This window comes from Coregonus clupeaformis, chromosome 29, assembly GCF_020615455.1.
Source record: "Coregonus clupeaformis isolate EN_2021a chromosome 29, ASM2061545v1, whole genome shotgun sequence".
NCBI lineage: Eukaryota > Metazoa > Chordata > Actinopteri > Salmoniformes > Salmonidae > Coregonus > Coregonus clupeaformis.
Genome location: NC_059220.1, coordinates 32366285 through 32389869, shown reverse-complemented (window position 1 = coordinate 32389869; position 23585 = coordinate 32366285). Strand labels below are relative to the sequence as shown.

Sequence of the window (23585 nt, the reverse complement as noted above, 5' to 3'; positions counted from 1 at the left end):
CAGAGGCAACGGGTATCAGCTGTTGCTTGTTGTCTCTGATTGGGAACCATACTTAAGCAGCCAGTTTTCCCACAGTGTTTGTGGGATCTTGTTCCTGTATGGGTTTGTGTTTTGCACCTTTGGACGTCACGTTATCGTTTGTTGTTTTTGTTCGTGTAATCATTATTTAATAAATATGTTCACCTTCCACGCTGCGCCTTGGTCCTCTGTATCCGACGATCGTGACAGTGTGCCAAGCTTGTAGCGTCATACCCAAAAAGACGAGGCTGTAATTGCTGCCAAAGGTGTTTCAACAAAGTCCTGAGTAAAGGGTCTGAATACTTATTTAAATGAGATCTCCGTTTTTATTTTTAATACATTTGCAAAAATTTCAAGAAGTGTTTTTGCGTTATTGTGTGTAGATTGGGGGGGGAAAACAATTTAATCAATTTTAGAAAAGGCTGTAACGTAACAAAATGTTTAAAAAGTCAAGGGGTCTGAATACTTTCCGAATGCACTGTATATTTAAAACCAAATACTTTTAATGAAGTAGTATTTTACTGGGTGACTTTCACTTTTACTTGAGTCATTCTCTATTAAGGTATCTTTACTTTTACTCAAGTATGACAATTGGGTACTTTTTCCAGCCACTGCCTATACTGTACAGTGCATTTGGGAAGTGTTCAGACCACTTGACCTCTTCCACATTTTGTTACGTTACAGCCTTATTCTAAAATGGATTAAATCGTTTTTCCCCTCATCAATCTACACACAACAACATACAATGACAAAGCAAAAACAGATTTTTGCAAATGTATTAAAAATAAAACCCGGAAATATCAGACCCTTTACTCAGTACTTTGTTGAAGCACCTTTGGCAGCGATTACAGCCTCAAGTCTTGTTGGGTATGACGCTACAAGCTTTGTACAACTGTATTTGGGGAGTTTCTCCCATTCTTCTCTGCAGATTCTCTTAAGCTCTGTCAGGTTGGATGGGGAGCGTCTCAGCACAGCTATTTTCAGGTCTATCCAGAAATGTTTGATCGGGCTCAAGTCCGGGCTCTGGCTGGACCACTCGAAGACATTCAGAGACTTGTCCTGAAGAACACTCCTGCGTTGTCTTGGCTGTGTGCTTATGGTCATTGTCCTGTTGGAAGGTGAACCTTTGCCCCAGTCTGAGGTCCTGAACGCTCTGGAGCAGGTTTTCATCAAGGATCTCTCTGTACTTTGCTCCGTTCATCTTTCCCTTGATCCTGACTAGTCTCCCAGTCCCTGCCACTGAGAAACATCCCCACAGCATGATGCTGCCACCACCATGCTTCACTGTAGGGATGGTGCCAGGTTTCCTCCAGACATGACGCTTGGCATTCAGGCCAAAGAGTTCAATCTTGGTTTCATCAGACCAGAGAATCCTGTTTCTCATGGTCTGAGAGTCCTTTAGGTGCCTTTTGGCAAACTCCAAGCGGGCTATCATGTGCTTTTTACTGAGGAGTGACTTCCGTCTGGCCACGCTCCCATAAAGGCCTGATTGGTGGAGTGCTGCAGAGATGTTGTCCTTCTGGAAGGTTCTCCCATCTCCACAGAGGAACTCTGGAGCTCTGTCAGAGTGACCATCGGGTTCTTGGTCACCTCCCTGACCAAGGCCCTTCTCCCCCGATTTCTCTAGGAAGAGTCTTGGTGGATCCAAACTTCTTCCATTTAAGAGCGATGGATGCCACTGTGTTCTTGGTGACCTTCAATGCTGCAGACATTTTCTGGTACCCTTCCCCAGATCTGTGCCTCGAAACAATCCTGTCTCGGAGCTCTACGGACAATTCCTTTGACCTCATGGCTTGGTTTTTCCTCTGACATACACTGTCAACTTTGGGACCTTACGTAGACCGGTGTGTGCCTTTCCAAATCATGTCCAATCAATTGAATTTACCACAGGTGGATTCCAATCAAGTTGTAGAAACTTCTCAAGGATGATCAATGGAAACAGGATGCACCTGAGCTCAATTTCGAGTCTCATAGCAAAGGGTGTGAATACTTATGTAAATAAGGTATTTCTGTATTTTGTTTTTAATAAATTAGCCTGTTTTCACTTTGTCATTATGGGGTATTGTGTGTAGATTGCTGAGGAAATTGTTTTATTTAATCAATTTTAGAATAAGGCAGTAACGTAACAAAATGTGGAAAAAGTCAAGGGGTCTGAATACTTTCCGACTGCAATGTACATACTACAGAAAGGTTGCGTGCCATTTTGGAAAAGGCTTCCACTGGATGACATCCAATCATATACCCCAGTGCTTTGAAGCTTACAGCAGGATCCAGAGTTCTCCCTTTCATCTCATCAGAAAATTAGACTGACGTTCCAGGCGAGAGAGGAAGGGAGGGGGGAAACTCCCCACCTTAATGCAACACCGAAACCTAGTCTCCAAATGAAATTCCAGGTCTTGATTAAGAAAGTAGAGTAGAGGCGGTGGAGAGCCAGGGCTGTGCAGCTGCAGGCTGGGGAGGGTCTGTAGGTCTGTCTGCTTCACACCGTCTGCCTATGTCTGGACTGGAGCAGGCCCTGTAACACCTACAGCACTTCCTCACTTACATAATCACACCCCGTCCACACTCTTGTTTCCCTCCAAAGTCAACACTGGGCTTTCGCTCAGCGCTGAGTGGCCAGGAGTGAGGCTTCAGTGCATGCAGGGAGTAGGGGAGATACCTGAAAGAGTAGACTATGAAGGGAAATGGGAGAGAGAGACCCCCCCCCCCCCATCCTCCCTCCAACATGCCCTCTAGGGTTCTCCCGATCTGATGACTCAGACCTCTGAGGACGTCACCCCAGGCCGGCCGTGGAGTGGTGCTTCCATGTTGTTATGGTGATAATAGCTTTTCCTGACTGGGAAGAGGAGGCCTTTTATCAGGCCTGCCACTGGAAACCTAATTTCCACCTCCAATTTCCTCCCTCTAGTCTCCCTGGCTGCGAGAGGAGCTTCCACCGGAGGGAGGACAAGGATCAGACCCTCCTCTGAGAAGAGGCCAGGAATAGAGAGGAAGGAGGAAGGGAAAAATAGATGAGAGAGACCTGGTTCAGAGAAAAGCCAGACATGGACACCAAGCAGACTGCTTGTTTGATTAATACTCCGTCATGGAGAACTTTTCATTCACTCATTACTTTCTCATCATGAATAAATTGTAGTCCCAATGTAGGACTATTTGTTCCAGTGTTTCAGAACCAAATTAGATTAAATGTTGAAGGTAATCCAGGGACAGACACCTGAAGACATAATCCAGAGACAATGTTTGGGATATCTTTGTAAGAGCTACAATAAATGATTGCATCAGACATCCTAATTCAAAATTACTTTTCTTTTAAGTGAACACTTTGGTTGAAAAGATCCAGTTCTTTTTTACCTGAGGTACATCTGAGACAGACTTTTCCTCATAAAAACATTTAAAATGCACCCATGGCATGATGATGATGCATGGATAATAGTACTAATGCTTGATGATCAATGGAAGAGACGTCATTCAGTAAACACCAGCTGTCTCCTGTTTGGTTAACAAAGCTTTCTGATGCTTGTTGGTCTGTTAACAACACATGTTACATCCTGAAAACAACACATCTGTGCACTACACAAAGGGTGGGAGAACAATTTACAATGAGGATGTGATTAAATCTATAATTACATCAGGTATCAAAAGGCATTGTTAGTTCCCACACAAGAGTAAAGCTGGTCAGGAAAACAACTGGCCCTATAGATGAGGTAACCAAAGACATTGGTAGGTTCTAAACCAGAACAATTCTATCATTCTACAGACCAATCTAGAGATAAATAGTAAACACACAGTACATCTGGGTCTGTTTAACTCCACAGTGCCACAACACAGATACCCACAGATGGATTTCCCTTAGTCACACAGGGGATAGGGTTTCCACAACAACAAGTATTCATTAAACATGACTTACTTTTGTTCTCCATTCACGTGTAAAAGCCAAATCACAACAGACCATGAGGAATGGCTATATACAGTAGTACAGTACAGGATTGATAGCGTTGGGGAAAAACTGGGTTAGGTCACATCTGTTTTAAGACATACAACTCTATTATCAATCTTCTTTACATGAGGCAGTATTGTACATGTTTACCCATAAGGAGACTGTTTGGAAACATATCTAAAGGGAGAAGGGAAATAACAGGCCAGAAACAAACAATTGCGGTTGTGTATTTCAAATGTGGCCTATTTTTTTTATTATTGTAGAGAGGCATACATTACAGTGCAAACAATTCTTTGGCAAACTTACAATACAATTGTCAGATAGGTATCCACTTTGACCACTGACTTTGGAACAGTGTAGGTAAAGCATGTTCAATCTTGTAGAGCAGTGCATTCCGTTGACAGTTGTGGGTTTGGGGAACAAAAGGGAGAACACTAAGATGAGGGGTTAGAATGAAAATAAAAAAGGGGGAGCCAAAACTGGGGGTTCATGCATACACATTCACTCACACCGTACAGACACACACACACTGGAGCAGGAGTAAAAACAAAGGTACCGCAAAGGAAATGAGAAGGAGGAGAAAAGGAAAGGTTAAACACTGAAGGAGATGAAACAGTATAGATCTACAACACAAAAGCAGGAAATGTCCATGTGGTTTGATACCAATGTGCCAACATTGCTATGCAGCTCCACCACCATCACATGCTTGCTTTGACATTCTTGGAGAAACCCCAAACACCTCCAGCATCCTGTATCTGATTTCTGCCACATTCTGAGCACATCACCATGACAACACAAAGATAATGCAGAAGATAACTATGAATCACTGTTTGAGCAGAGTGGACCAGCACAAGGGGCTGAGTGACTGGTATTTGGGCCTGTGTGTGTGTGTGTCTGTCAACGGGACACACTCTTTTGGCTGATTACTAACAATAGACAGCCTCCAGAAATAAAGCAGCGCCAGATATTTGATTGGCGTCCTCTCCCGTTCCCCCTCCCCTCCCATCTGGCTTCCATTAGATAGGAATGGGGGTCAGAGAGGTAGAAATCTGCGCCTCACACACCCGGCCAAATGACCTCACCTCGCCTCCATCTCCATCGTCTCCCAGGAACCTAAGAGATGAGAGCCAGGCGAGGTTTATCACCCGCATTAACACTAAAGAGACGCTCTGAAGAGCCGTCAGAAAAACCTGATGATTGATCACACACACACACTCTCCAGCACACAAGAGGAGAATGGTTACAACATCATATTGACTGAGTGCTTGGGAATGGGAAAGGAATGCATGTGAGTGTCCTTCTGTAAACTGGAGCTGAAAAGCTGTGTGCTCGGTCATGAGAGCACCAGATAGTTAGTTAGAGTAGTGGTATGGCTGCAGTCCTTCAATGTCTATGTTTGAGTATGGGTTAATGCTGGACAGAGGGGAAAAGGGGACACTAGGGGTAAGACTGAGAATACTGCTGTGGTAGGTTTGCAGTAGGCACTGAGGGAGTAGGCAAACACTGAAAACGTCGGGACAAAAACTACTACATCTCTACAGTGGTAACAAATGGCCTTTCACTGCTTTTACAACATGGAGTGTGAAAAAAGCATTACATCTTGAGAGATAAAAATGCATTATGCCTTCCAATAAGGAGTGGTTAGGCCAAAAGGGAACATCCTGCCTCAAACCCAACCCCATCCCCAACTCCAACCAACATCCCTCAAGTTCGTAAAAGTGTTGACATGGCCTTGGGGAGAGAAGAGAACATATCTAAATACCAGATGTTATTTAGTTCACCAACAGTTGCCATTGGAGCAACATGTGATAACAAGGTAATAATCAGTAGACATCTTTGCATTACAAAAGTTTTTGTAGGGCTTCACATTATCTTCATATGTAAGCAGGTGATACAAAAGGGAGAAATACATACCGGTATTTATAATATGATATAGAGCACCATATAAATTTAGTAAAAGCGTAATTTTGTACATAAAATGTATTTCGAGCAAATAAAAAAAGATTATCTCAAATGCGATTTTTTTAAAGATGAGAAGGCACATAATGAGTGTATATGTTGCTTTGCATATTGTTAAAAAACAAACAAAAACAAAAACATTACTTTGAAGTATTTAGTGACTAAATCGTTAAGACAAAGGGGAAAAATAGCACCAGTTTTTTTCAGCATCTCTAACCTGAGAAAGCTTTGTGAGACAACATGGCCGACCTACTTCCCCTTCCTGCTCGGCTGCAGTGCCATTCCCTCCTCTTCACACCACACATTTGTTTCAGGCGTTTTGTGGGGCCTTCAAATGCAGTGGTGGGGTAACACTTCAGATCAGAGACTATCTGAGGCCCTGTTTGGGAGGGCCCGGGCCAGGAAGGGGGGCTGTCCATCTGTCCATCCATCCATTTATTCATCCATCCATTCATCGTTCCAGAAGGAAGCAGATCAATAGCGACTGCTCTCCCGTTGCCAGTGGATTTGAAACCAAGCCTCCGGCAGTTAGTTGGCCACGGAGACATGACAATCAAAATCAAAAAAAGAAAACAATAATGATTTTTGTAGAAACACGAATAAAAAACGAGGCAATTGGGTGCAGGTGGCTGTAAGATAAGCACACCGTCAGGGTCTCTCCCTCTGTGTGTATACATGGTGGCCCCTGAGAGGTTATACATGGTGGTGGCTACCCGGCGCCTGTTTCCCTGTCTGGGTCTGGCTGTTGCTGGCCTCTCCCTCTCCCTGGTTGAGACACACGGGGCAGCATGCTCCTTTTAGCTTCACAGGCCTCTGGCACTCCACCGGTGGACACGACTCCACGAAACACGTCACCTGGGCACCCTGGAGTGAGGGAGTGGGGGAAGACAAAAAGAGAGAGGGAGAGACATAGAGGGGGGAGAGAGGGGGGGACCATCAGGTTTGGCATGAGAGACCTTCCCCTCTGCCATCAGTTGGAACAGTGAGAGACTAGAGAGTCATGGAGATAAAGAGATGAAATGAGTCGGTCAAGCAGAAAAGTGACACACTGTACATGGGTCTGCAGTGCCAGATGGTTGGTACTGCCAAAAGGTAGAGCGAGAGAAGGATATAATGCTGGCCATGGTGTCAGACAAGGACAGAACGGGACAGGACAGGTGGATTCTGGCACTGGCATGGTGCTGAGTGGAGTGGGGCTGGCACTGTCAATCTAATCAGCTAGCCCAACTCTGGGCAGTGTGAAAAGGTGTGGGAAGAGGCCCCTAATGGCAAACAGGCCTGATAAGCTGGGTGTGAATGTGAGAAGTGAATATAACGTACACTTTGCACTGTGTGCCTGTTGAGGAGTGGGTGGTGAATAGACTGTGGTTGTGCAAGTCTGTGTGTAGTCTGTACTTGTGTGTGTGGTCTGTATGGACACGTATGTGTGTGTGTGTGTGTGTGTGTGTGTGTGTGTGCATACTTTGCACTCGCATGTGGAACATGGATCATTCTTCCACCTCTCTCCGTCCGATCGTTCACGACCCTCCGCATCAGTGCAGTCTGTCTTACTCAGACGAGCTTCAAGTCTTTTAATCTGCACAGACAGACAGGGACAGGAGGGTAAATGGAGATTAAGAAAATGAGGTATGTAGAGGGAAGACAGTTTAGACTACTGTAATGCCATCTTTCTCTGCTAACTAAAGATCAGAGCAACACACAAAGCACGTACACACGTACGTACGCACACAGCCCACGTCTTTCCTGTAATGCAAGTCATGCGAACAACCTAGATTTATTTAACCATCGACTTACAATAAATACCCCTCCCTTAGTGTTGAAAGACCTAGGCAGCACACAGAGGGGCCAAGGCTGGGACTCAGGGCCCAGTCTGTTTAAATCATCTATACCGCTGACGACTTAATCAAAGCCATGTTAGCCTACAGCACCGTTAGTTTCCCTTCATCCCACCCCAGTGTGCTACATGCTATATGATACTCTACCCTCAGGCAGCATATCATGTTCAATCTGGGCACATAGAATACAGGCTAATAATATTGGAACAGTGTCTGGATTCTACAAGGTTCTGCATGGGTTCTGCCTGTAAGAGCCTGAGCTGAACATGTCTGGACTTGCAGTGTAAAGGAAGGAGGAAAGGAAGCACTCAAATCACTATCCAAAAAAGACTGGGGTTGCTATTTGAATGTGTGATGAGCAGGAAGAATAAAAAAAACCCAGCTGATGTAGCCTGTGTGCAGTACACAACTGTTCTCACCTGCTTTCGTAAACTTGTGATTGTCTTCTGCATGTCTACGACAAAGTCTTGGAAGTCATTCAGCGAGGGTTCAGTGCTTTGTTGTGAGGTGAGAGTGACATTCACAAGACTTTCAGGAGCGCCTTCAGCTGGGCTGGAATGTAAGAAAACACATCCCAAAATACATCCCAACCTTATTATAGCATAACTTTGTAAGTTATAGTGTTTTTAGTCACCACAGTCGTTAGCTATGACGCAGAATGGTTATCACATTCAAGGAACTTCATGTAGTCAGAGAATGACAAGGTACCAAACAAGTAGCATTAGTTGTTACCTGCTGTTCTCCTGTATGCTGTTGGCAGGCTTCTTCTTGGCAGAGCTCTGGTCCACTGACCTGCGCCCTCTGAAATGGTAGGACAGGGCATTGAACTGACCCTTGGTCCTGCAGTCTGGGGGGGTACAACAAATCACAACTTAGACAACGGGGCATATCAGGAAACTCAGATTGCATAAAGACCAATTAGTTCAAGCCCAGGGCCCATGCAATGTGCAGTCTTAGCTGTGATGTAATCACTGATGCTGGTAGGGTGGTAGCTGAAGTGTCTCTGCTTACAGTCTCTCACTCACACCATAGTATAGTGTGGTGGGTGGTAGGTGGGGGATCTGCCCTGAATACACATCACTTCATCTGCCGGTCCCCTTTCATCACACTTCAAAGAGCTGATCTGAGAGCAGGGCTAATGAGAGGCCACCCTCCCACACATTGCCATTCAGACTGGTCCCAGATCAGATAATACACTCGCCTCACCAGCCCTCAGACACATACACACCTTATAGACGGGTTGCCTGACAATGTCGCGAAAATGTTAAGTACGCGTCGCAGGGGTAGAAGGCCGCAGAGGTGGGACCAAGTCACTATTTTCAAGTCACAAGCAAGTCTCAAGTCACAAGGTCCGAGTCTCAAGTCGAGTCCCAAGTAGAACGGGTCAAGACTCGAGTCAAGTCTGAGTCGTGCATTCTAAGAGCAAGTCAAGTCGAGTCACAGGTTTCAAGTCAAGTAAAATAAATCTATACATGCAATAACTTGTTCAACTACAAATCTTTGTCTACTTATTGAGGACAGACCTTTTTATTATTTTGATTAGCTTATGTAATTGTAAAATATGGACCATGTAGCAGTGGTAACGGCATGAAATCAGCAGAAGGCAGGGCAGGTTGAAGTGCTCAGAGTGTATATTTATTTACAGGTCTTGGTGATCCAATGGTGAAAGTGTCATATACAAAATATACAAGTAGATTTACCAAATATACACGGATATACACGGGCAATAGCCCAAAAGAAATAGCCTCTGTGTCAGGCTTAACCTGTCCTCTCTGAACGACACAGGTAGAGGGCAAAATTATACAGCCTCACCTTGAGAAACCAAATCGAATCTGTCTAACAAGAGCTCAAACAAGTAGGCCTACATAATATAAGTACTTGGCCCCCTGGACCATACAATTACCCAATTGGCAATTACAAGGAATAAACTGGTTCTATTATTTAAAAGGCAATTTCCACATCCATTGTTACATTGGTACATTCGTCTTCAATCAGACTTAATGAGTACTAATGATATTTCAACACCATGCATACATGGAACAATAATTGTATCTTATTCAACGTTCTGACTCCAAAGCATGGTGCGCAGGCCACGTAGCCTATTTCTATGCGGACTGAGGTGCGCGGGCTCCTATTACGCACAGCAAAATTGACAGAGACAAAGGACACAGACACACGGAACTCCGGCATAACCCGGGAAATATGAACAAAGGAAATCATACATGGAATTAAACAAACAGAACTACTACCTCATGAGTCTTGCAAACGTTAATGTGCACTATACACATTGCGCCCACTCAGAGCAGGGTAACAAATGGTTGGCTAAATGAAAATGTATCGTAGACCTATCAAACATTGAAACAGAAATGTCTACATGTTGCAATAAATGGTACGGGATGGAATTATACATTTAAACTCAGTTTTTCACAATTCCTGACATTTAATCCTAGTAAAAATTCCCTGTCTTAGGTCAGTTAGGATCACCACTTTATTTTAAGAATGTGAAATGTCAGAATAATAGTAGAGAGAATTAATTATTTAAGCTTTTATTTCTTTGATCACATTACCAGTGGGTCAGAAGTTTACATACACTCAATTAGTATTTGGTAGCATTGCCTTTAAATTGTTTAACTTGGGTCAAACGTTTCAGGTAGCCTTCCACAAGATTCCCACAATAAATTGGGTGAATTTTGGCCCATTCCTTCTGACAGAGCTGATGTAACTGAGTCAGGTTTGTAGGCCTCCTTGCACGCACACACTTTTTCAGTTCTGCCCACAGATTTTCTATAGGATTGAGGTCAGGGCTTTGTGATGGCCACTCCAATACCTTGACTTTATTGTCCTTAAGCCATTTTGCCACAACTTTGGAAGTATGCTTGGGGTCATTGTCCATTTGGAAGACCCATTTGCGACCAAGCTTTAACTTCCTGACTGATGTCTTGAGATGTTGCTTCAATATATCCACATAATTTTCCTTCCTCATGATGCCATCTATTTTGTGAAGTGCACCAGTCCCTCCTGCAGCAAAGCACCCCCACAGCATGATGCTGCCACCCCCGTGCTTCACGGTTGGGATGGTGTTCTTCGGCTTGCAAGCTACCCCCTTTTTCCTCCAAACATAACGATGGTCATTATGGCCAAACAGTTCTATTTTTGTTTCATCAGACCAGAGGACATTTATCCAAGAAGTACGATCTTTGTCCCCATGTGCAGTTGCAAACCGTAGTCTGGCTTTTTTATGGCGGTTTTGGAGCAGTGGCTTCTTCCTTGCTGAGCGGCCTTTCAGGTTATGTCGATATAAGACTTGTTTTACTGTGGATATAGATACATTACATTTACATTTACATCATTTAGCAGACGCTCTTATCCAGAGCGACTTACAAATTGGTGCATTCAACTTATGATAGCCAGTGGGACAACTTTTGTACCGGTTTCCTCCAGCATCTTCACAAGGTCCTTTGCTGGTCCAATCAGAGTGCCAAGTGTGTGTTTCACTAGCCAATCTGTTGCAACATGGATGTTTTTTTTACAAGGGCGATGCTGCGGCTACTGTCTCTGGCTGCATGTAGAGTCATCCACGTAGACTCTGTGCCACAAAATGAGTGACAAAACATTACAAAATCTGGCAGGGTAATTTCAAGTCTCAAGTCAAAATCGAGTCCCGATTCTTGATTCTCCAAGTCATTTTATTTTCTATCAAGTCGAGTCTTAAGTCATCAAATTTGTGACTTGAGACAGACTCGAGTCCAAGTCATATGACTCGAGTCCACAACTCTGGAAGGCCGTATGTTGTTATGAATCTGAACGGAACGGTCAGATAGTTAGCAACAATGACAGGAAGCTGCCATGTGGGGAATCGTAGGTGGCTTGTTTCAGTTAGTTGTATCTTGTTCTTGATACCATGTCTTCTGTTGAGATCTTTTGAATTATACCATGTCTATGATATGTCAAAAAATTCGCTAGTTAGCAAACTAACAACTGTAGTGATGTATTTGAGAGATGAATTAATTGTGAAAATGTATTTACTCTGTCCTCTTCTCCTCTGACCCTCTCCACTGACAGGATATTCATTGTTTATTAGCTTGTCTTTTCCCATGTTCATTTGTGAAGGCTGACCCAGAGTCAGATCCAAGAGAGGAAACAAAAACAATAATCTAAGGATAAGAGACACAGAGCGCCATTTATTAAACCACGGTCATATATTTAATCCCAAAATCATTAGGACTGGCTCTTAAATTCTCAAGGGGAATTATCTGAGCGCATTGCAAGGACTGATTAAACTAGTTGGCGGTTGTCCAAGGCTGATTTTGATACAGCCATAATGGCATTCTTGACTTCTATTTCTGACATTTGTTAATTTCACTATTACTTGATGAATTACCATATTACAGTCTACATCTATGTTTCAAGCAAACCTCCATAGTCCCTGTGCTCAAGAACGCCAAGGTAACCTGTCTAAATGACTACCGCCCCATAGCACTCACATCTGTAGCCATGAAATGCTTTGAGGCTAGTCATGGCTCACATCAACACCATCATCCCAGAAACCCTGGACCCACTCCAATTTGCATACCGCACCAACAGATCCACAAATGACGCAATCTCTATTGCAGTGGTTTCCAAACTTTTTCACTCAGGCCCCCCTTCCAGCATTGGGGAACATCCCATGTCCCCCCTGCGCATGAGCCACTTCTATTTACAGTCTATGGGCACAAGCACTGTACATGACAAAAACTGTTCACACCCCTATTGTTGGCAAGGAGAGAACATTTTGCAGGTTTAAAGCTTATTTCCTGCATTCTTCACATTTTGTCATCGGGTGCAGAGAAAATGTTGCAGTTTTAAAGTTAATTTTCTTGCAATTCTATACATTTTGCCATGTCTAATTTGTATTCATTGTCACGAGTTACAAAGCCAGAACCCAGAAGCAGACCAGGACAAGGTAAGTTGAAACGAAGGTGAGTGTTTATTTACAAATTCAAGAGTGATGCTGAATAATCCAGGGAACAGAGCGGGCGGCGTTGGTTAGTTGTTGGGGGTGCAGTGGTTGATCCAATCATGGCTCGGCAGCCGCCGACCACCAGGCAGAGGTTGGATGAAGGTTCCGGACGGGTGACTGCAGATGGAACAAAACGGAGGTAAGTAAACAATAAACCAACAAGGTGCAAAACAACAAAACTAACGCTAGAAGCTCTAAGACTGATACTCTGGTAAACCTACTGTTCATGGCTAACGATCCGGCAGGGAATGGATGTTAGGCCAGAGCCTAAGAAGGGTGATGATCAGGACCAGGTGTGCAGATTGCTGATGGGATGCAGGTGCGGAAATCAAGAGAGCTCCCCGGAGCGTTCCAGAACCCTCGGGAAACTGGAGATCACGAGCAGAAAAACTAGTCCACAGACAGGACCCGACTCAGACTGCCGGGATCGTTACAGTACCCCCCCTCCGACGAACGCCACCGGGCGGACTCCCGGAGCGCCAGGATGGAGGCGGTAGAAGTCACGGATGAGGTCAGCATCTAGGATCTGTCGCCGCGGAATCCAACTCCTCTCTTCAGGACCATACCCCTCCCAGTCCACGAGATACTGGAAACCCCGGCCCCGCCGTCTGGAATCCATGATGCGTCGCACCGTGTAGGCAGGACCACCTCCGATCATCCGAGGAGGAGGAGGAGGAGGCGGAGGAGGCAACAGAGGACTGAGGAAAACAGGCTTGAGGCAGGAGACATGAAAGGTGGGATGGACTCTGAGCGTCCTCGGGAGTTTGAGTCGAACTGCCACCGGATTGATCACCTTCTCCACCACAAACGGACCAATGAACTTCGGTAACAACTTCCTAGACTCAGTCCGTAAAGGAAGATCCCGTGTGGCCAACCAGACCCTATCTCCGATGGTGTAGGTGGGAGCGGGGATCCGGCGACGATTCGCCTGGAGCTGATACCGGTCCGAAACTCTAAGGAGTGCCTTTCTGGCCCGATGCCAGGTCCGGTGGCAACGACGAATATGGGCCTGAACAGAAGGCACTGAGAGCTCCTTCTCCTGAGAAGGGAACAAGGGAGGTTGGTAGCCATACAGGCACTGGAAGGGAGACATCCCAGTGGCAGATGTAGGGGAGAGTATTGTGGGCATACTCAACCCAAGGCAACTGAGAGACCCAGGAGGTGGGGTTGGAAGAGGCCAGGCAGCGTAGCGTGGATTCCATCTTCTGGTTGGCTCTCTCCACCTGACCATTAGATTGGGGGTGAAAACCAGATGTGAGACTGACTGTAGCTCCAATGGCCAAACAGAAGGACTTCCAGACAGCAGAGGTAAACTGAGGGCCACGGTCGGAAACGATATCACTGGGCAACCCGTGGACCCTGAAAACCTCCCTAACCAGGATCTCGGACGTCTCCGAGGCAGAGGGAAGCTTGGCAATTGGCACAAAGTGGGCGAACTTGCTGAATCTGTCCACGATAGTCAGAACGACCGTGTTCCCCTCAGAAGCGGGCAACCCAGTGACAAAGTCCAGGGCCAGATGCGACCATGGTCGCCGGGGAATAGGAAGGGGGTGAAGTAGTCCAGAGCTGGGCCGATTGGTACTCTTATTCTGCGCACACACTGGACAGGCAGCAACATAACCCCCGAGTATCCTCGGCCATGGCAGGCCACCAAAAACGTCTGCGAAGAAACGCCATCGTCCGAGCCACGCCAGGGTGACAAGCCATCTTGCTGGCGTGGGACCATTTGAGGACCGCAGGACGAACCGACTCAGGCACAAACAACCGACCGGGTGGACCGTTACCGGGACCGGGCTGCGTCCGAAGAGCCGCCATCACCTCCTCCTCAATCTTCCACCTAACAGCTCCCACGACGCAGTTCCGGGGGAGAATTGTCTCGGTCTTGGACCCACTCTCCTCCATCTTGGAGAACATCCGAGACAAGGCGTCCGCCTTGCCGTTCTTAGATCCAGGTCGGAACGTCAGGGAAAAATTGAATCGTCCGAAAAACAACGACCACCTGGCCTGACGGGGAGTTGAGACGTCTAGCCGATTGCACGTAAGCAAGATTCTTGTGGTCAGTCCAGACAATAAACGGCTGCTCCGCCCCCTCCAACCAGTGGCGCCACTCCTCCAAGGCAAGTTTCACCGCGAGAAGCTCCCGGTTACCCACATCGTAATTCCTCTCCGCAGGCGAAAGGCGACGAGAGTAGTAGGCGCAGGGATGGAGTTTACTGTCCGTGGAGCATCGCTGCGACAGGATGGCGCCAACTCCCACATCAGACGCGTCCACTTCAACGACCGAACTGACGGGCCGTGTCCGGTTGAGAGAGAATCGGTGCGTTGGTGAATCGCCTCTTCAAATCCAGAAACGCTCGATCCGCCTCCGGATTCCACTTGAAGCTCCTGATACTGGAAGTCAAGGCCGTTAACGGAGCGGCCACACGGCTGTAATCCCGGATGAATCTGCGGTAGAAATTCGCAAACCCCAAAAATCTCTGGAGCTGCAATCTCGTACCGGGCTGGGCCCATTCCAGAACCGCTCTAACCTTCTCCTGGTCCATCCTAATCTCTCCCCTGGAGATGATGTACCCGAGAAAGGATGTCGTGTGGGCGTGAAACTCGCACTTCTCGGCCTTCACGAACAGGCGATTCTCCAACAATCGCTGCAGAACCTGCCGGACATGCTGGACGTGGTCGGAAGGTTCCTTCGAGAAGATCAGAATGTCATCCAGGTAAACAAACACAAAGAGACCGATCATATCTCTCAGGACGTCGTTCACCATACTCTGGAATACCGCTGGAGCATTGGTCAGTCCAAACGGCATCACCTGATACTCGAAGTGACCCATCGGTGTATTGAAACCCGTCAACCACTCGTCTCCCTCTCTGATCCGGACCATGTGATACGCATTGCGTAGGTCTAGCTTGGTGAACACCGTAGCACCCTGTAAGGAGTCGAAGGCAGAACTCATCAAGGGCAGGGGATACTTGTTCTTGACCGTGATGTCATTCAACCCCCGATAATCAATACACGGTCGAAGAGAGCCATCCTTCTTACCCACAAAGAAGAATCCTGCCCCCAGGGGTGATGACGAGGGACGAACGAGACCAGCAGCTAGGGACTCCTTGATGTAGGTCTCCAAAGCCTCACGTTCAGGGCGGGAGATACTGTATAACCTTCCCTTGGGGTAGACAGCTCCAGGGAACAGGTTGATGGCACAATCATATGGTCGGTGGGGAGGGAGTGACAGAGCCTTCTGCTTACTGAACACTTCCCCAAATCGTGATATGTCTCGGGAACCAGGGACAAATCTGGGGGTTTAGCCTCAATCACCTGACTGGGAACCGAATGGGGACAGGCAGTCTTGAGACAGTTAGCATGACAATCAAGGCTCCAACTCGTTACCTTGCCCGTCACCCAATCGAACGTGGGATTGTGTTCCTTCAGCCAGGGGTATCCAAGGACCAGAGGAACATGGGAAGACGGCAGAATGAAGAATGAAATCATCTCCGAATGATTCCCCGACAACAGCATCTTAACCGGTTCAGTCCTCATCGTGATACGTGCCAGACTACTGCCGTTCAGAGTGGTCGCTTCAATGGCTTCCGGCAATTGCTCCTTGGAAAGCCCCAGCTGTTCCACCAACTCGGCATCAAGAAAGCTTCCATCGGCACCTGAATCGATAAAAGCGTTAATCGCTAAGCTCTGATTCCTGTTCACAAGGGTAGCCGGGAAACGGGGTCTGACAGAGGTACTGAGAGGTTGAAACTGGCTCGCTAAAAGTCCTCCCAACTTTAGCGAGCCGGGCAGTTTGACGACCGCCGGGAACAAGTGGAGATGTAATGTCCCGAGCTACCACAGTAGAGGCAGCAGTTGGTCTTACGTCTATGTTGACGCTCCTCCTTGGTTAACCCGTGCCGCCCCACTTGCATGGGTTCAGAATCGGGAGACAGGACCTCTCCACTAATCCTGTGTGGTGGACGATGATCGACGTATTCTGGTCCAATCCCCGACCCGACTGGAACCTGAGAAGCTGATCGATTGGACGGACCCCATTGCTTCTCCCTCCTTCGCTCTCGGACTCGATTATCCACCCGAATAGACAAGGCTACCAAGCTGTCCAGGTCACTAGGCTCCGGATAGGAGATCAACTCATCCTTGAGCTGCTCCGACAGACCCTGGTAAAAGGCCGCTTGCAGAGACTCCTCATTCCACCCACTCTCCACAGCCAACGTCTTGAACTCGATCACGAAGTCGGCCACGCTGCGAGTTCCTTGGTGAAGCGAAAACAGGCGCCTAGCTGCGTCCCTCCCTCGGACGGAATGGTCGAAAAGCTTCCTCATCTCGGCCGTGAACCCCTGGTATGAAGCCATGCAGGGGTCTTGTCGTTCCCAAACGGCTGAAGCCCACTCCAGCGCTCGACCACGCAGCAACTCAATCACAAAGGCTATCCTAGCCTTGTCTGTGGCATAAGAGTAGGGCTGTAGATCGAACACTAACCCACACTGCATAAGGAAAGAACGGCATCTTCCCAGCTCCCCCTCATATTTATCCGGTGTCGGAACCTTGGGCTCACGGAAGGACACCGCTCCAGACGCGGCAGGCGAGATGGGTGAAACCGGTAGTGGATCCTCCACCGGAAACTTGCGCTGGTTCTGGACCTCCGTCAGACCGGTAGAAAGGTTCCGAACTGCCAACGCGATCTCCTGTAGCTCCGTGCTATGATGGCCCAACATCTTCTCCTGATGGGTAATGGCATGGCGAACAGAGTCCAGGTCCGCTGGGTTCATTACTGGCCGGATCGTTCTGTCACGAGTTACAAAGCCAGAACCCAGAAGCAGACCAGGACAAGGTAAGTTGAAACGAAGGTGAGTGTTTATTTACAAATTCAAGAGTGATGCTGAATAATCCAGGGAACAGAGCGGGCGGCGTTGGTTAGTTGTTGGGGGTGCAGTGGTTGATCCAATCATGGCTCGGCAGCCGCCGACCACCAGGCAGAGGTTGGATGAAGGTTCCGGACGGGTGACTGCAGATGGAACAAAACGGAGGTAAGTAAACAATAAACCAACAAGGTGCAAAACAACAAAACTAACGCTAGAAGCTCTAAGACTGATACTCTGGTAAACCTACTGTTCATGGCTAACGATCCGGCAGGGAATGGATGTTAGGCCAGAGCCTAAGAAGGGTGATGATCAGGACCAGGTGTGCAGATTGCTGATGGGATGCAGGTGCGGAAATCAAGAGAGCTCCCCGGAGCGTTCCAGAACCCTCGGGAAACTGGAGATCACGAGCAGAAAAACTAGTCCACAGACAGGACCCGACTCAGACTGCCGGGATCGTTACATTCATATGATATTTGAGAGACTCAAACATTACAACAATCTATGGGTTAAAAAACTTAGCTAAAAAACGTTAGCTGACAGTTGATCTGGACAAGTAGCTCTCTATGGTATGCAATGACTGACATGACAAGAGGAAAACTGATGATGCACTACCCAATTTCGAAATTGCACCTTGTGCATTCTACTATTACAACTTTCAAGAGTAAGTTGAAAGCTGGACTGAGTTCCTTTTTGGGGGGGGGGGGGAGACCACACCCACAGTTTGGGAACCACTGTTCTATTGCACTCCATACACACTTCCCTTTCCCACCTGGAAAAAATGAACACCTACGTGAGAATGCTGTTCATTGACTACAGCTCAGCGTTCAACACCATACTGGCCTCCAAGCTCATCACTAAGCTAAGGACTCTGGGACTAAACGCCTCCCTCTGCAACTGGATCCTGGACTTCCTGACGGGCTGCCCTCAGGAGGTGAGGGTAGGCAACAACACATCCGCCATGCTGAACCTATACACAGGGGCCCCTCAGGGGTGCGTGCTTAGTCCCTCCTGTATTTCCTGTTCACCCACGACTGCGTGGCCACGCACGATTTCAACACCATCATTAAGTTTACCGACCACACGACGGTGGTAGGCCTGATCACTGATGACGATGAGACAGCCTATAGGGAGGAGGTCAGAGACCTGGCAGTGTGGTCCCACCTTTGCTGCTATAACAACCTCCACTCTTCTGGGAAGGCTTTCCATTAGATTTTGGAACATTGCTGCGGGGTACTTGCTTCCATTCAACCACAAGAGCATTAGTGAAGTTGGGCACTGATGTTGGGTGATTAGTCCTGGCTTGCAGTCGGTGTTCCAATTCATCCCAAAGGTGTGCGATTGGGTTGAGATCATGGCAAACCATTTCTGTATGGACCTTGCTTTGTGAATGGGGGCATTGTCATGCTGAAATAGGAAAGGGCCTTCCCCAAACTGTTGCCACAAAGTTGGAAGCATAGAATCATCTAGAATGTCATTGTATGCTGTAGCGATAAGATTTCCCTTCACTGGAACTAAGGGGCCTAGCCTGAACCATGAAAAACAGCCACAGACCATTATTCCTCCTCCACCAAACTTAACAGTTGGCACTATGCATTCGGGCAGGTAGCGTTCTCCTGGCATCCGCCAAACCCAGATTCGTCTGTCGGACTGCCAGATGGTGAAGCGTGATTTTCACTGTCCAATGGCGGCAAACTTTACAGCACTCCAGCCGACGCTTGGCATGTCACATGGTGATATTAGGCTTGTGTGCGGCTGCTCGGCCATGGAAACCCATTTCATGACACTCCCGACGAACAGTTATTGTGCAGACGTTGCTTCCAGAGGCAGTTTGGAACTCGGTAGTGAATGTTGCAACCGAGGACAGACGATTTTTAGCACTCAGCAGTACCGTTGTGTGTCCTACCACTTCGCGGCTGAGCCGTTGTGGCTCCTAGACATTTCCACTTCACAATAACAGCACTTACAGTTGACCGGGGCAGTTCTAGCAGGGAAGAAATTTGACGAACTGACTTGTTGGAAAGGTGGCATCCTATGACGGTGCCATGTTGAAAGTCACTGAGCTCTTCAGTAAGGCCATTCTACTTCCAATGTTTGTCTATGGAGATTCCATGGCTGTGTGTTTGATTTTATACACCTGACAGCAACGGGTGTGGCTGAAATAGCCGAATCCACTAATTTGAAGGGGTGTCCACATTCTTTTGTATATATAGTGTACATCACTGGGGCTGAACTCCCTGCAATCCAGGACCTCTATATCAGGCGGTGTCAGAGGAAGGCCCTAAAAATTGCCAAAGACTCCAGCCATCCAAGTCATAGACTGTTCTCTCTGCTACCGCACGGCAAGCGGTACCGGAGCGGCAAGTTTGGAACTAAAAGGCTCCTGAACAGTTTCTACCCCCAAGCCATAAGACTGCTGAACAGTTAATCAATGAAATGACTATCAGGACTATTTACATTGACCCCATTTTGTAGAATTTTTTGTTGTTGTTATTTTTTTCAACTGACATTCTTGCACTGACTCTATGTACACTCACTAGACTATACCCACCCACTCACACATACTACATTGACACTCCAACACACACACTACATACGCTCACATACACAAAACACACACATATTGATGCCACACACACACACACACGCACACAGACAAACTATTCACACCTCACACACTTCATACTCTGTTTATGATCTATCCTGATTGCCTAGTCACTTTTACCCCTACCTACATGTACATGCTGTATTACCTCAATTACCTCAACTACCTTGTACCCCTGCACATTGACTCGGTACTGGTACTCCTTGTATATAGCCTCGCTATTGTTATTTTATTGTGTTACTATTTCCTTTTGTTTTTTTGCAAATATTTTTCTTACTTTTTCACTCTACATTGTTGGGAATGGGCTCGTAAATAAGCATTCATGGTATTCGGCACATATGACCAATAAAAGTGTGGATGCAGATGCTCTTATCCAGAGCAATTTACAGTAGTGAGTAGATAAATGTTTGGTACATGTGCCCCGTGGGAATCGAATCAACAACCCTGGCATTGCAAGCGCCATGCTTTACCAACTGAGCCACACGGAACCACCGCATCACAGTATCCACCTGAATAAAAAACTGTTTTTAACTCAGTGCAACTCATGCCTTCATCCAACACATTCAAATGAGCCAATGGAAAATGCATGGCGACTGGAGTGTCTCACAGTAGGGAGCAAATAGCTTATTATGTGTAATAGCCCACTGCTCACAGAAGTCCTGTATTCTAACCCAGCCACCCAGAATAAGAGGCTCAGAGTCATCCACTCAGGGGTTCGTTGGACGGAACATTCAGCTGCTCTCCAAATATGAAAACCTCTGCACCCCAGACACCAATTCCAACTTTCCATGAATTTCCAATATCATGGTCTACTACTGCATGTTTTGGATGAAGACAACTTCATTTTATAAGTGTCCCATGTAATTCAGTAAATTGGTGAATTGGCTGCGCTGCTCGTACATGTGACGACACGTTAACCAAACAATATCTTTAAGTGGATGAGGCGAGACAAACCCCCACTGAAAGCTCTCAAACTGGTACCTACTGTCATCCCAGTGTAGCCTACTTGGTTAGTAAATGGAACCCTGGGATAAAATGAACAACATCAGGGCTTTTTCTCTCAATATAATCTCTAGCCCCTACAATCACATGGTAATGTCTCTTAAAAAGCCTGGTAATGTAATAGCAGTGCTGGGGTCAGAGGGTAGTAGGGTGCAACAGAAGAGGTAGCTGATTCTCTTCATCTCTCACGACAAACAAACTACCAAAATCAGCTAAATAACCCATTGCATTTACTCTAATGTTGATCAAAGGCACAGTTTTGAGCCACTAATCCATTCAAAAGATAGGCAAGCCCTACCCTATACAGCCACAACTGGGGACCCAATCTAGCTAGTCAATGCCCCTTTTCACTGTGAGAAGACGAAGCCTGAAGACATGTTTATTATTTCATCTCTTCACTATCTTATCTTGCTTTGATGTTTTCACATGACAGCAGTCATACAGATAGCACTGTCAGACAAACACACAAAACAAAGTCAAGCTTTTGTATATGCTGTCTCAAACACTGTGGGGTACTGACCAGCTCAGCTGGTAGAGCACGGCGCTTGTAACGCCAAGGTAGTGGGTTCGATCCCCGGGACCACCCGTACACAAAAAAAATTATGCACGCATGACTGTAAGTCGCTTTGGATAAAAGCGTCTGCTAAATGGCATATTATATTATTATTATTACAAAGCCTAGTCAGGTGCCTCCTAATAAAATGTTAGCACAACATGACAGAGAACTGGACGCCTGTCTTGTCCTGCTGCTTCTGACTACACATTCCACAGAACTAAACGTCCGAACATTGACCCTGTGTAACCCTGAGTACCAACAGTCTTGGTAGTGTTCTCTATTTGTATGCAAGATGGAAGCAGTAAGTTCTAAAAATCCTTCCATTCTGATGAAGTCAAGGAGAAGAGGAAGTTGACTGATGAGGTTTGTACCATTGCCACAGTCCACAAGTGTGTAACACAGCATCAACACAACCAAGCCCAGAAACTCCCCATTCCTACAGACCACTACTTTGGAACAAAGCCATATAGCTACGACAAACAGTATATCTAGGGAATAAGGAGTCATTCAAGACAGAGCATAAATGTGAAAGATGTGTTTTATATTCCATGTGACCCACCTTCGCAGCAGTCCTGCCACATGCGCAGGTCAATGTTGGGGATGTCGTCACAGCTGCCGTATCCGTGGGGCAGCTCTGCCACGTTGAACACGTCCTGCTGGATACGGGTGATGTTATCACCGTTGTCACACAGCACCCTTGTCAGAGACGCTTGCTTCAGCTGGGTCAGCTGGGCTGGGGTGAACACACCTGGGTTTTCATACCAGAACCTGGTAGCACAACCCAGGAGGAGGGAGGGTTACACTAGTTATCTGTTACATGTAAACACACCATAAAGACAAAGGCTACCCTTCTGTAACTATCTCATCCTCCTGTAAATGTGTAAGGGATGAGTAAAATGAATCTGACTAGAATTGGTAGCTGAGGGGATGTGAGCTCACCGGTCCCCGTCTCTGAGTCGTTTGAACTGGGCAGCCAGCAGACACATAAGGGTGGGCCCCAGCCGGCTCCCAGGAACCAGGTCCTCAGCCATCAGAGCAGGGAACAGGTCAATGTTCAGGGGAGTGCCATATAGCCTGGAGAAGGACAAAAATACAGATTGTTTTTGATAAGGTAATATGGTAATTTAATCTTTATTTATCCAGGGGTGAGTTTCCTGAAAGCCTTATAGCAAAAGTACCTTTGTAGCTTCTCCCTGACTTGGGGGTTCTTGATCTCGTTCCTCAGGTCATCAAAGCTCTGTGCCGAGGTCAGGTTACAGAAGGTACGGTAGTCATTGTAAGGCGGTATCCCATGATCCCTTCCTCTCTGGATGTTCATGGCGGCCAGGTCCAGTGCCACAGCGTGAGCCATGGAGAACAGCCTCTCGGTCAGCTCCGTGTTCAACAGCTGGGTCGACACGCGCATCTTCCCCGCCACACCAAACAGGCCCCGCAGCAGGGGGTCGATACCCCCTTCGTTGACAATGCGGAAGGGGGAGAAGAAGGCGCGGTGCAGGGAGATGTGGCCCTGGGGGATGGGCTGGAAGTTCTCATCCAGCCGGTACAGGATGGGGTTGATGAGGGTGTGTCCGAAGCGGAAGGCGGCCGTGGCGAAGGCGTTGAGGATGCCGGCGTTGATGTTTGGGTTGTAGCCGCGGTAGTCGCCCATCAGCTTCAACCCCGTGTCACCCAGGACCTGAGGGAGGGGGGGAAATCATCTTCATCATCATCAATATTATAGTCAACATCATTACTTACAGACACAGTACCTTTCATCAATCTGAAGACCTTTCACAAAACTCTTGGTTAGAGTATGAGAGAATAGTAGATCT

The 23585-nt window shown here is 47.0% G+C and overlaps 1 protein-coding gene across 2 annotated transcripts in view; it reads right to left on the bottom strand.

Annotated features, from left to right (window-relative positions):
• Positions 1 to 4171: 4171 nt before the first annotated feature.
• The window catches only part of LOC121545046 (peroxidasin), a 99303-nt gene continuing 79889 nt past the window's right edge, over positions 4172 to 23585 (bottom strand). For both annotated transcript variants that reach the window (XM_041855403.2, XM_045209163.1), the window contains 7 exons: positions 22953 to 23449; positions 22714 to 22848; positions 22334 to 22542; positions 8482 to 8596; positions 8169 to 8301; positions 7377 to 7490; positions 4172 to 6778 (listed from right to left, as the gene is read on the bottom strand). In XM_041855403.2, the coding sequence (XP_041711337.2) occupies positions 6608 to 6778; positions 7377 to 7490; positions 8169 to 8301; positions 8482 to 8596; positions 22334 to 22542; positions 22714 to 22848; positions 22953 to 23449 (1374 nt within the window). In that variant the 3' untranslated portion in view covers positions 4172 to 6607. The remainder of the gene's footprint in view (positions 6779 to 7376; positions 7491 to 8168; positions 8302 to 8481; positions 8597 to 22333; positions 22543 to 22713; positions 22849 to 22952; positions 23450 to 23585) is intronic.